Source organism: Oryx dammah, unplaced genomic scaffold (genome assembly GCF_014754425.2).
Source record: "Oryx dammah isolate SB20612 unplaced genomic scaffold, SCBI_Odam_1.1 HiC_scaffold_15, whole genome shotgun sequence".
NCBI classification, from domain to species: domain Eukaryota; kingdom Metazoa; phylum Chordata; class Mammalia; order Artiodactyla; family Bovidae; genus Oryx; species Oryx dammah.
In genome coordinates, this window is record NW_024070199.1 from 23,552,424 (window position 1) to 23,564,527 (window position 12,104).

The window sequence follows — 12,104 nt, forward strand, 5'->3', positions numbered from 1 at the left end:
TTAGCTATATCTTACTTACCTAAGTTTTCATAATAGGCTGAAATTCCATGACAGTAACTGCATAAGAGATATGCATTTTGAGATATTTCACTACACAGAAAAAGTCTGAATATCGGGATGTTTAGATTTGCTATGGTCCAGCAGCTTAATATATGGCTAGCAGAAGCTAAACAGGGCCTCATCCTGTTTTAATTTTTTCTGCTGAATGCTCTTAGCAGCACTGTTACCCTACTTCCTCTACTTGATAACATGGGCATGATCAGTGAGATTAGTATAAAGTGATCTCAAATGCATAAGGTCACACATACATTCTAAATATTCCATTCTAAGAAGTGATAGGGGTAGAATGCTGAAAGACACAGGTGAACCAGACTATAATTTAGATTAAGTGATAAGAAAGAAAAAAGCTCAACATTTAAGCAATATTACTTACTCACCTCCACAAAGGGGAATTATTTCAAAGTTATCAGACAGCTCCCTGATTCACTCTGAGTGTGTTCCTAACATTTAAGGCTACTCACTGGACCACCTTGTCTATGCAATGCTGTACACCTGCAGTTCTGTTTTCTTGAAACACTTCTTCCAAAGTGCTCTGCTTAGAAAATACTGCTCTACCAGAGATGACTATTAACCTTGGATGAACCCCACACATTATAACATTAGTTTTCACAAAGGAAAATAGGAGAAAAATGTATTTTCTTAATGGGAATAAGATTCTTGGGACAGAACAAACTGCTATCCCTAAATGCCCATCTGCCACAGCAGGAAAGAATGCTGTATTTATCACTATAAAGAGCTATGAAGTAGTTATTTTCTATAGCAGTTTAACAGCTGAAATTCTAACCAAAGAGCTAATATTCAGACTCTCACATCTCAGAAAATGTTTAGGTACACAAATTAGGATGTTCCAGCCTGGGGAGGCTACCAGGAGAATATCAAAAGAGACACTGGCTGAAAACCCCCTGAAAATCAAACAAGACTTTTAACGAGAAATCATTTTTGAGAAGTACTTTTTTAAATAGTAAAAACTACTTGTTAAGAAAGAAAAAAAAAATTAAATGTTTTTCGGTTACTTAAAAAATGTAATGGTAAATCTTCATATATGGTAAATCTGACATATATATACTTCCACTAGATAGCTAGTGGGAAGCTGCTGTATAAGTACCAGGAGCTCAGCTCGGGGCTCTGTGATGACCCAGAGGGGGATGGGGGGGCGGAAAGGAGGTTCAGGAGGGAGAAGATAGACATAGAAGATAGACATAGACATAGAAGATAGCTGATTCACGTTGTTGTACAGCAGAAACTAACACAACAGTGTAAAGTAATTATATGCTATTAAAAATTTTTTAAAAATTAATGGTAAATCTTTTTACTTTTGATCCATCATCCCATTACTCAAATTGTTACATGAAACACTCTAGACAGAAATTTAAAATATTTTGAGCTGTATTAGCAATAGTACACATTTCCAGTAGTGGCCGGAATCCAACCATGGTGAAAACAAGCTGACTAGTTTGGCTCAGTGAAAAAAGAAACCATGCTTATGAAGAACGAAGACTTACATTAAGGTCCGAAATACCATCATTTGATGGGGCTATTTTTCCTATTGCTGGAACTCCAGTTTTCTACTGAAGACCAAAAGACAGCTTCTTTTTGATGCATTTTTTTGCTAAATAAATATTAAATTCTCTTGTAATCTTCCCACTCACTCACACACTACAATAGTATCTCATAAGGTTGACAATTCTCAAACTGATGTAATGTAGATGCCACCACAGTCTTTGGAAGGGGTCCTTGACTGTATGCTGATGATGATATCACTGAGCATGGAGTAAGTGTTTTCTATGTGCCAGGCACACAGAAGTTGTTGAAATTTATCAGTTGAAATGTATACATTTCAGTAGTTGAAATGTATCAGTTCATGAATTGGCACATTTATGGAGGGAGAGAGAGGTTAAGGAACCTAGGATTACACAGCAAGTAAGAGCTGCAGCCAAGGCTTGAACGGGCTCCAGAATTCATGCTTCTCAACACAACGCTATGCTGCTTTGTTTGTGTCTTGTTGTGAAAATGAATCAGCTGATGAATGGAAATGAACCATGTGATCCACCTCTCCTTAAAATTCCTATTTTCTTAAAAATGATTCCTTTGCTAAGAGTTGTTTTAAATGTTTCTAATTTTGTAAACGGCTTTGGTATGTGGAAATGTCACTTTATAATATTAATGGCTATTGTATATGTTTATTTGAATGTTTTCTGTATTTCAAACTGGGTCAATAATTGTAAATGACACAATTGAATAGAGTGATAAAAGTATATTAACAGTTACATGTTTAACTTTGTACATAAAACTAATTTGAAAAAAGTATTAGTAAATAAATACAATATTTAAACCAATCTTAAAAATTTTTTTTTGAAATCTAGGGCAAATGTATTGAAACTAGATGTCCTGGGCAGTAGTAGAAAACTATATGACTGAAGAATATTTGCAAAGAGAGAAGCAGCTAAAAAATGGGAACAGAATTATATACAACAATCAACTAAGCTGTCTTCAAATACAGTTTGTGTCGTCTCTTTTCCACATTTTAGTCCCTTACACTTGCTCTATATTATATCCTGATAGTCTAGCAGATACAATTAAAACTATTTCTTAGAAAGGAAATTTTCAATAAAATGTGTAATACCTTGTGTACAGTTACTAGTTTCATAAAACATTATCCAAATAACAATCAATTACCAGTGTTTAAAATTTATAGTAAGAAAATTATTAAAAACAACAAAAGATTATACCTCTGTTCCAAATTTAGGCCGATTTGAATGACTTTCAATACAGCTGAACTCAATGCAGGGATTACATTTTGTTAAATCTCACTGACCAGACTTTTAAGAATGTGATTGCAGAGGTGGATCACGAGGATCAGTTCCCTCTGTAGCTGAATCACCAGATTCAAAGTCTCAACATCCATGTGTTCACATAAGCTTCCTCCCCTTCTGCCCACCCCTCCCCAACCATAAAAGCTGCAGATTAGTTGGCGCTTTTGTAGCCTTTTTACTGGAGACCATAAGTTTGAGTTGTATTGTTCAATGTGAGGGTCACAATGAGAGAACGTGGATCTTTCTTATTCTTGTGCACTGTGATCTTTCCTTTCAAGGCTTCACCTAAAGAAGAAAGGCAAAAATTGGGTTTCAGAATTCAAGGAATACAGTGTAACAGAAAAGCAACATGGTACACTTAGAATTGATACTTCTTATTTTTTGTTGGGAGAATGTTTCACTTTTTTTAACTTAAAAATTTTCAGGACAATTTTATGTTTAATTTTTGAAGAAAGAAGATCTAATTTAGCTAGCATGGGTGTCAAATGCTTGTGAAAAAGCGTAACTACAGTGGTCACTGCAGGGTTGGGGACTGTTTATTGGACTCCTCAATATGAGGCCCCGAGGTATGTCCTGGGCATATTATAAAAAAGACATGTTCCCTGACCTCAAAGCGTTCACAGTTCAGGGCGAAGAAAAGAGAGGTACTGACAATTACGCAACAGGTCTAATAGGGTATGCTGGCACAGAGGACTGGGGATGGTTGGAAGGCAGTAAAAGGCAAGGTTTCACAAGAATTAATTCACATGCTAGCAAGGTAATGCTCAAAATCCTTCAAGCTAGGCTTCAACATTATGTGAACTGAGTATTATCTAGATGTACAAGCTCGATTTAGAAAAGGCAGAGGAACCACAGATCAACTGCCAACATCCGTTAGATCACAGAAAAAGCAAGAGAATTCCAGAAAAATATCTACTTCTGCTTCATTGACTATGCTAAAGCCTTTGACTGTGTGGACCACAGTCATAAACTGGAAATTCTTAAAGAGATGGGAATACCACACCACCATAACTGCCTCCTGACAAAACTATATGCAGGTCAAGAAGCAACAGTTAGAATCAGATATGGAGCAATGGACTGGTTCAAAATTGGGAAAGGAGTACGTCAAGGCTACATATTGTCACTTATTTCACTTACTTGCAGAGTATCATGCGAAATGCAGGGCTGGATGAAACAAAAGCTGGCAAAGACTGCTGGGAGAAATATCAACAACCTTAGATATGCAGATGACATCACCCTTATGGCAGAAAGCAAAGAGGAACTGAAGAGCCTCTTGATGAAAGTGAAAGAAAAGTGTGAAAAAGCTGCCTTAAAACTCAACATTCAAAAAATGACGATCATGGCATCTGGTCCCATCACTTCATGGCCAATAGATGGGGAAAGAATGGAAGTAGTGTCAGACTTTATTTTTTTGGACTCCAAAATCACTGTGGATGGTGACTGCAGCCATGAAATTAAAAAATGCTTGCACCTCGGAAGAAAAGCTATAACAAACCTAGACAGTGTATTAAAAAGCAGAGATTTTACTTTGCTGACAAAGGTCCCTATAGTCAAAGCTATGGTTTTTCCAGCAGTCATGTATGGATGTGAGAGTTGGACCATAAACACTGTGCGTGTTGAAGAATTGATGCTTTTGAATTGTGGTGCTGGAGAAGACTCTTGAGAGTCCCCTGGACTGCAAGGAGAACAAACCAGTCAATCCTAAAGGAAATTAATCCTGAATACTGATTGGAAGGACTGATGCTGAAGCTCCAATACTTTGGCCACCTGATGTGAAGGACTGACTCCTTGGAAAAAGAAAAGAAAACAGCTACTAAAACTCTCAGAAGGTTTAGCAATCTCAGGACAAAAGATCAATATAAAACATTAATTGCATTTCTATACATGAGCAATGAAGAATGAGAAACTGAAATAAAAAACAATAGCATTTATAATAGCATTGAAAAAGCATATAATTCTTGAGATAAATGTAACAACGTATATGCATCATTTAGTTATATCAAATTATGAAACACTGCTAAAGATGATCTAGGTAAATGAGACATTTTGTTTGTGGATGACAATACTGTTTTAAGATGCCAATTCTCCCTAAAGTAATCTATAGATTCAACACAGTCTCAATCAAAATCCCAGCAGGACTGTTTTATTTGGGCAGAATTTAAGTTGACTTGAAAACGCATATGCAAATTTAAAGAGCTCAGAATGGTGAGAGAACAGAATAAAGCAGGAGGATTTATATCATCTTACAGTGTCTTACTGGCGTAAGAAAAGACACATAGATCAAGGAAACAAAGTTCAGAAGCAGACATGCATACATGGTTAATTAATTTCTGACAAAAGAACCAAGGTAATTAAATGGGAAAAGAAAAGTCTTTTCAAGAAATGATGATGAAAACAAAAAAAAAAAAGAAATGATGATGAAACAATATAATATAAATTTGGAAAAAGATGAATATTACTTTTAAAATCAACATGAAATAGTTTATAATCCTAAATGTACAGGCAAAAATATAAAGCTTTTAGAAGAACCGTATAGGAAAAGCTGTGATGTTAGTACCTTATTAAGATTCTTATAACCCAGTAAGATGACAACCCAACCAAAAATTGAGCAAAATATCTTAAAAGAAGCCTCACCGAAGAAAACATACAAATGACGAATGAACATATGAAAAGATGCTCAACATCATTAGTCACGAGGTAAATGCAAATTAAAAACACAGCTGTCACTACATACACTTACAACACAATGACATATTAAACCTTATATTAAAATGACTGCCCTTTTATATAAGTGTCGACAAAGATGTGGAGAAAACAAACCCACAACAGTGTAGGAACCTTGAATAGTATCGTCATTGTGAAAAAGTTCGCCAGCTTCTTATGAAGTTAAGTATTTATTTATCGTAAGACCTAGTAATTCCACTCCTAGGTATCTGCTTAGGAGAAATGAAAACATATGTTCACACAAAAACTTCTGCAAGAATGTTCATATTAATTTTATCCATAATGGTGCCTAACTGAAAACAATCCAAAAGTCTATCAGCAAGTGAAGGCCTATTTACAGTAAGTCCATACAAAGGAACACTACTTGGCAATAAAAAAGAACAAATTACTGATTCACAGATGCACTTTAAAATATGCTAAAAGCAAAGAAGCTGGAGTATGTTCTCTATAATAACTTTGATATAAAATTCTAAAGAATACTAATTAATGCCTTACTATTATTAATAGTAATATAATACGTAGTGACAGAAAGCAGATCAATGTTTGTCCAGACTGAAAACTGAAGATGGGGATGACTAAATGCACAAGGGATCAACAAGGAAACTTTTTAGGGTGAAGTAAACATTCTATATCTTGAAAGAGATGGAAATACCAGACCACCTGACCTGCCTCTTGAGAAACCTGTATACAGGTCAGGAAGCAACAGTTAGAACTGGACATGGAACAACAACAGATTGGTTTCAAATAGGAAAATGAATACATCAAGGTTGTATATTGTCACCTTGCTTATTTAACTTCTATGCAGAGTACATCATGAGAAACACTGGGCTAGAGGAAGCACAAGCTGGAATCAAGATTGCCGGGAGAAATATCAATAACCTCAGATATACAGATGATACCACCCTTATGGCAGAAAGAGAAGAAGAACTAAAGAGCCTCTTGATGAAAGTGAAAGAGGAGAGTGAAAAAGTTGGTTAAAGCTCAACATTCAGAAAACTAAGATCATGGCATCTGGTCCCATCACTTCATAGGAAATTGATGGGGAACCAGTGGAAACCATGGCTGATTATTTTTCTGGGCTCCAAAATCACTGCGAATGGTGACTGCAGCCATGAAATTAAAAGATGCTTGCTCCTTGGAAGGAAAGTTATGACCAACTTAGCATATTAAAAAGCAGAGACATTACTTTGCCAACAAAGGTCTGTCTAGTCAAGGCTATGATTTTTCCAGTAGTCACATATGGATGTGAGAGTTGGACTGTGAAGAAAGCTGAATGTCGAAGAATTGATGCTTTTGAACTGTGGTGTTGGAGAAGACTCTTGACAGTTCCTTGGACTGGAAGGAGATCCAACCAGTCCATCCTAAAGGAAATCAGTCCTGGGTATTCATTGGAGGGACTGATGTTGAAGCTGAAACTTCAATACTTTGGCCACCTGATGCAGAGAGCTGACTCATTTGAAAAGACCCTGATGCTGGGAAAGATTGAGGGCAGGAGGAGAAGGGGACAACAGAGGATGAGATGGTTGGATGGCATCACTGACACAATGGACATGGGTTTGGGTGAACTCTGGGAGTTGCTGATGGACAGGGAGGCTGCGGTTCATGGGGTCACAAAGTGTCAGACATGACTGAACGACTGAACTGAACTGAATAGAGTGGAACATACATTTGCCAAAATTTATTAAACTGTATAAATAAAACGCCTAAATTTTTACTGTATGTAAATATAGAATAAAGTGTTTTTAAAAATGTGATGGCTTAGGAATAAATTCATAGATAAATGGAATAAAGATTCATTATAGAGATTCAGTACATTCTAATTGGGGCATTTTACATCACTGAGCAAAGAAAGGAGTCAACAGAAATGTATAAATATAGTAACACAATATTTCTTAGTATGGAAAAAAAGTTAAAAACCAAAAGGAAAAGGTTGATGTTTATACAAAAATGAAACAAATTCTATAAAGCAAGATACTTTAAAAAGGCATAAAATGTGTTCCACTTTTACATTCCAGCCATCTTCACCAAAATTTGGCTATTATTAGAATCCAAGCAACAACAGAAAAAGAAGGAAAGAAACCAGTAACAACCAACCACCAGTATCTGACTGCTTTGATTTGCATTTTGGTGATTATCAGTAGTGATGCTATTATTTTAAATGTTTAACCACCATCTAAAAAGATTCTTTGAGCATTTTATTTAACTCAGTCATTTTCTTGTTGATGTGCCCTAAGGGTGGTTGCTCTTTAAGTGGCTTTAGACATGTTAAAAATGTTAAGTTGGCTTGTTTATAAATATCCTAGCCGATCCTTAGTGTAGGGTCAAAATGGAAATGTTCCCTGGTGCCTATAAAGCAGGTTATCAAATACTGCATTTCAAATTAAAAAAATATGTTAAAAAGGAAGAATGTATTTAAGAGGTTTATGTATCCCTTAACTTAAAATACAGCTCAACATGTACAAGTAACAGATAATTTTGTTAAATTTTCACAGAAGAAAAAATTTTCAGCATCAATATAAAATAAAATATTTGAGTAATTAAAAAGTCTTAACACTGTCTTATAAGCTAATATTGTAATTTTCGTGTTTTAAAACAAAACACAAACAAAATAACTCTTGCTGCAATAGTTATTTTGTAACCTTAATTTCAAAATGGAGATGCAAAACAATTAACTTAAGTTAATTATACAGCATGAAGGGTCACAGTAATAAATCCACAGTTCACACTGCTGCACCCACTTCAATTGTTCAAGCCTAGCTAAAGTGCCAGGGTAACAGCTATAATGCAGTAGAGATAGGAGTAATTAATCAGTGTCAAATAGATATAAAGTGACTGATGTTGTTAAGTGTGTAAACTGGTGAGAGCTGCAAAGGACAGTCTCTATGCAGCTGAGCTGTATCACCTTGTTTTTATCATCAGCAAACGGCTATTAGTATATCACAAAGCAGCACTGCAGTTCAATTAAGAACAAAACTGATTTCATTTCAATTCGGTCCTAGTGGTTTTTTCAAATTAGTTTCTTCCAGAGCAATAAAATTTCATTCCTCACAAGGGGGATAAATAAAAATCAGTATTATCACTACTAAAGCTTAGAGTTAAAAAAATGAAAAGAAAAAAAAAAAAAAAGGATTCTCCATCACATAAAAGCTTACTAATAACATATAAAGAGAACTAAATAGTATGATTTTAATATTTTTCAAAGCCAAACCACAAGAAAAAAATCTGGATCTTTAAAATAAATACTGTCACGTAAGTTTGTACAATAAAATTGCACATTATTTTTTAAAGAAAAAGGGGGGAAAAAACCACTCTGAATTTAAACTTTAAAAGTGACCTTTAAATCCTTTAAAAGTATTCATTCTCTAACTCCCACAATGCTGGAAATGCTCAAATGTTGTAGAGTATTTCTTTGGAAATTATTGTTAGAACTATGTTGTGAAAATAACAACAACAACAAACAAAATCCCACACCAAAGCAAAAACACATTAGGTTCATCATCTTATAGTTACCTTGTGCTTTTGGTCAAATGTAAAATTCCTATTCTGAGAAATTTCCTATTCACACTGTCTTTTTCTTTGCTTTCCAAATATCCTGTCTGCCCCCAATGATAGATTTTGTTGTTGTTTAGTAGATAAGTTGTGTTCAACTCTTTGTGACCCCACAGACTACAGCCTGCCAGGCTTCACTGTCCATGGGATTTCCCAGGCAAGAATACTGGAGTAGGTTGCCATTTCTTTTTCCAAGGGATCTTCCCGACCCAGGGATCAAACCCATGTCTTCTGCATTGTCAGGTGGATTCTTTACCACTAAGCTGGCAGGGAAGTCCAAGGGCAGATTTACCATTACCAAAAAACGACTTATCATTATTCAAAATATTAACATGTACACATACATACACACACACACACACACAAGCTGGGTAGAATAACTGTATAGGTATGTTCACAATATTTTGTTAAAAAAAGTCTTGTCACATTACTATCCGGACAGTAAAATAAACTTTATGTGCACAGCAAACTGTCATGATTAGACGCTTGGCTTTATTTATCTAAAAATTGTACACCATATTAAGTCAAAAAGTAGTTTTTGACTCAAGCTATTTTTCGACTCAACAATACTCTCCTCAGCCATGCCACAATTTCGGAGAACATCAGAAATGACAAAATGGGGCAACCAAATATAGCAACTAGATAAATGCCCTTGGCATGTGTCACCCACGGTGATGAAAGGAAGTTATATTTCAATGACAATGCATATTACTGTACTTATTCATTCATTCAGGAGGGTATTTATGACACGCCAAATACTGCACCAGATAAAAAAGAAGTGAGAAGAGCAAATAACTCATCTATGAGAACCCCTTATCAGAGCACACTGGTATGTTGTAACACAGATATACATATGAATTGATCTGGGAGAAAAAAATAACAGAACAGTTAACTGTTTAAGACAATGAGGAAAGATGTACAGAAATAAGCTGGGTTATAAAGGGAAAAGTGTAATTCATCAAGTGAAAGAGGTCAAAGTAGTTTCCTAGGTAGAAAAGTATCTCAGATAAAGGCAATGAGGAAGAAAAGACAGAAAACTAGCTAAAAAATGAGCAGTACAGCTGGAGCATATGATGGGCCTCTATGGGGTTCTGACAGGCCAGGGCTGGAAACAATGAAAATGGTCAGACTGTAAAAGGTCATGGTAAAGAATCTGGATTTCATCCTGGATATACTGAGGGTCCAGTGAGGGCTTTTTTTTTAATTTTTAATTAATTAATTAATTTTAATTGGAGGCTAATTACAATATTGTAGTGGTTTTTGCCATACATTGACATGAATCAGCCATGGGTGTACATGTGTTCCCCATTCCGAACCCCCTTCCCATCCCTCAGGGTCATCCCAGTGCACCAGCCCTGAGCACCCTGTCTCATGCATCAAACCTGGACTGACGACCTATTTCACATATGATAATATACATGTTTCAGTGCTTTTCTCTCAAATCATTGCACCCTCACCTTAACTTTATTAAGGTGTAGGTTATATATAATGAAACTATAACATGTAAAATTGCAGTTCAATGAGTTTTACTTAATATTTCACTTTTGTAAACTTTCACCTACCTCAAGTATCAAGATGCTCTCTTATGTTATTATCTAGAAATTTCACAGTTTTAAGCTTTTATGTTTATGTCTATTATCCATTTAAAGTCAGTTTTTATATATTTGGTGTCAGAGAAGAAGAGTCATTATTTTCCTTTATGAATATTCAGCTGTTCTAACACAATTTTCTGAAAAGACTATCCTTTTCCAATTAAATTTATACTGGCCCTTTGAAAAAACTTAATTGACTATACAAAAATGAGGCTATTTCTGGATTTTCTAACTGTATTAATCTATATATCCATCTTTTATATGTCAATACTATACTACTTGTGTTAATATAATTTTTAAGTTCAGAATTTACATAGTGTAAGAAGTACAATATGGTTCTTAAAATTGTTTGGCTACAACAGTCTAGATCATTTGTATATAAATTTTAGAATCAGCACATTAATTTCTCTCTTGCTAAATTCACTTACTAGCTCTGTATTTTTTATTTTGGTAGATTTCCTAGAATTTTCTATGTATACATTATCTATAAATAATAACAGCTTTATTTCTTCCTTCCCAATGGTTTTTAATTCTTTTTTATTTCTTATTGCACTGGCTAAGACTTCGAGTTTAAGAGTGCAGGAGTGCAGACATAAACACTGTGGTCACAGTGTATTTTCTTTTTACACATCACTGGATTCAATTTGCTACTATTTTGTTGAGGATTTATTCATGAGGGACATTGGTCTGTAGTTTAATTTTCTTGTACCATCTTTGTCTAATTTTTGCTTAGGTTAATAAAGACATGAAAAGATGCTCAACATCACTTATTATTAGAGAAATGCAAATCAAAACCACAATGAAGTATCATCCCACACCAGTCAGAATGGCCATCATCAAAAAGTCTACAAATAACAAATGCTGGAGAAGGTGTGGAGAAAAGGGAACCTTGTTACATTGTTGGTGGGAATGCAAACTGATACAACCACTATGAGAACAGTACGAAGATTCCTTAAAAAACTAGGAATAACACTACCATATGACCCAGCAATCCCATTTCTGGGCATATACTCTAAGGAAACCAGAACTGAAAAAGACACATGTACCTGAATGTTCAATGCAGCACTGTTTACAACAGCTAGGATATGGAAGCAACCTAGATGGTCCATCAGCAGATGAATGGATAAGTAAGTTGTGGTATATATACACAATGGAATATTACTCAGCCTTTATAAAGGAATGCATCTGAGTCAGTTCTAACAAGGTGGATGAACCTAGAGCCTATTATACAGAGTGAATTAAGTCAGAAAGAGAAAGACAAATACTGCATATTAATGCACATACATGGAATCTAGAAAGATGGTCAATGATCCTACATAAACGGCAGCAAAGGAGACCCAGATGTAAAGAAGAGACTTTTGGAGTC

The 12,104-nt window shown here is 35.1% G+C and overlaps 1 protein-coding gene across 2 annotated transcripts in view; it reads right to left on the reverse strand.

Moving 5' to 3' along the window:
- Positions 1-1,428: 1,428 nt before the first annotated feature.
- PRMT3 (protein arginine methyltransferase 3) overlaps positions 1,429-12,104 on the reverse strand; it is a 137,911-nt gene continuing 127,235 nt past the window's right edge. For both annotated transcript variants that reach the window (XM_040255664.1, XM_040255665.1), the window contains one exon: positions 1,429-3,158. In XM_040255664.1, coding sequence (XP_040111598.1) covers positions 3,049-3,158 — 110 coding nt within the window. In that variant the 3' untranslated portion in view covers positions 1,429-3,048. The remainder of the gene's footprint in view (positions 3,159-12,104) is intronic.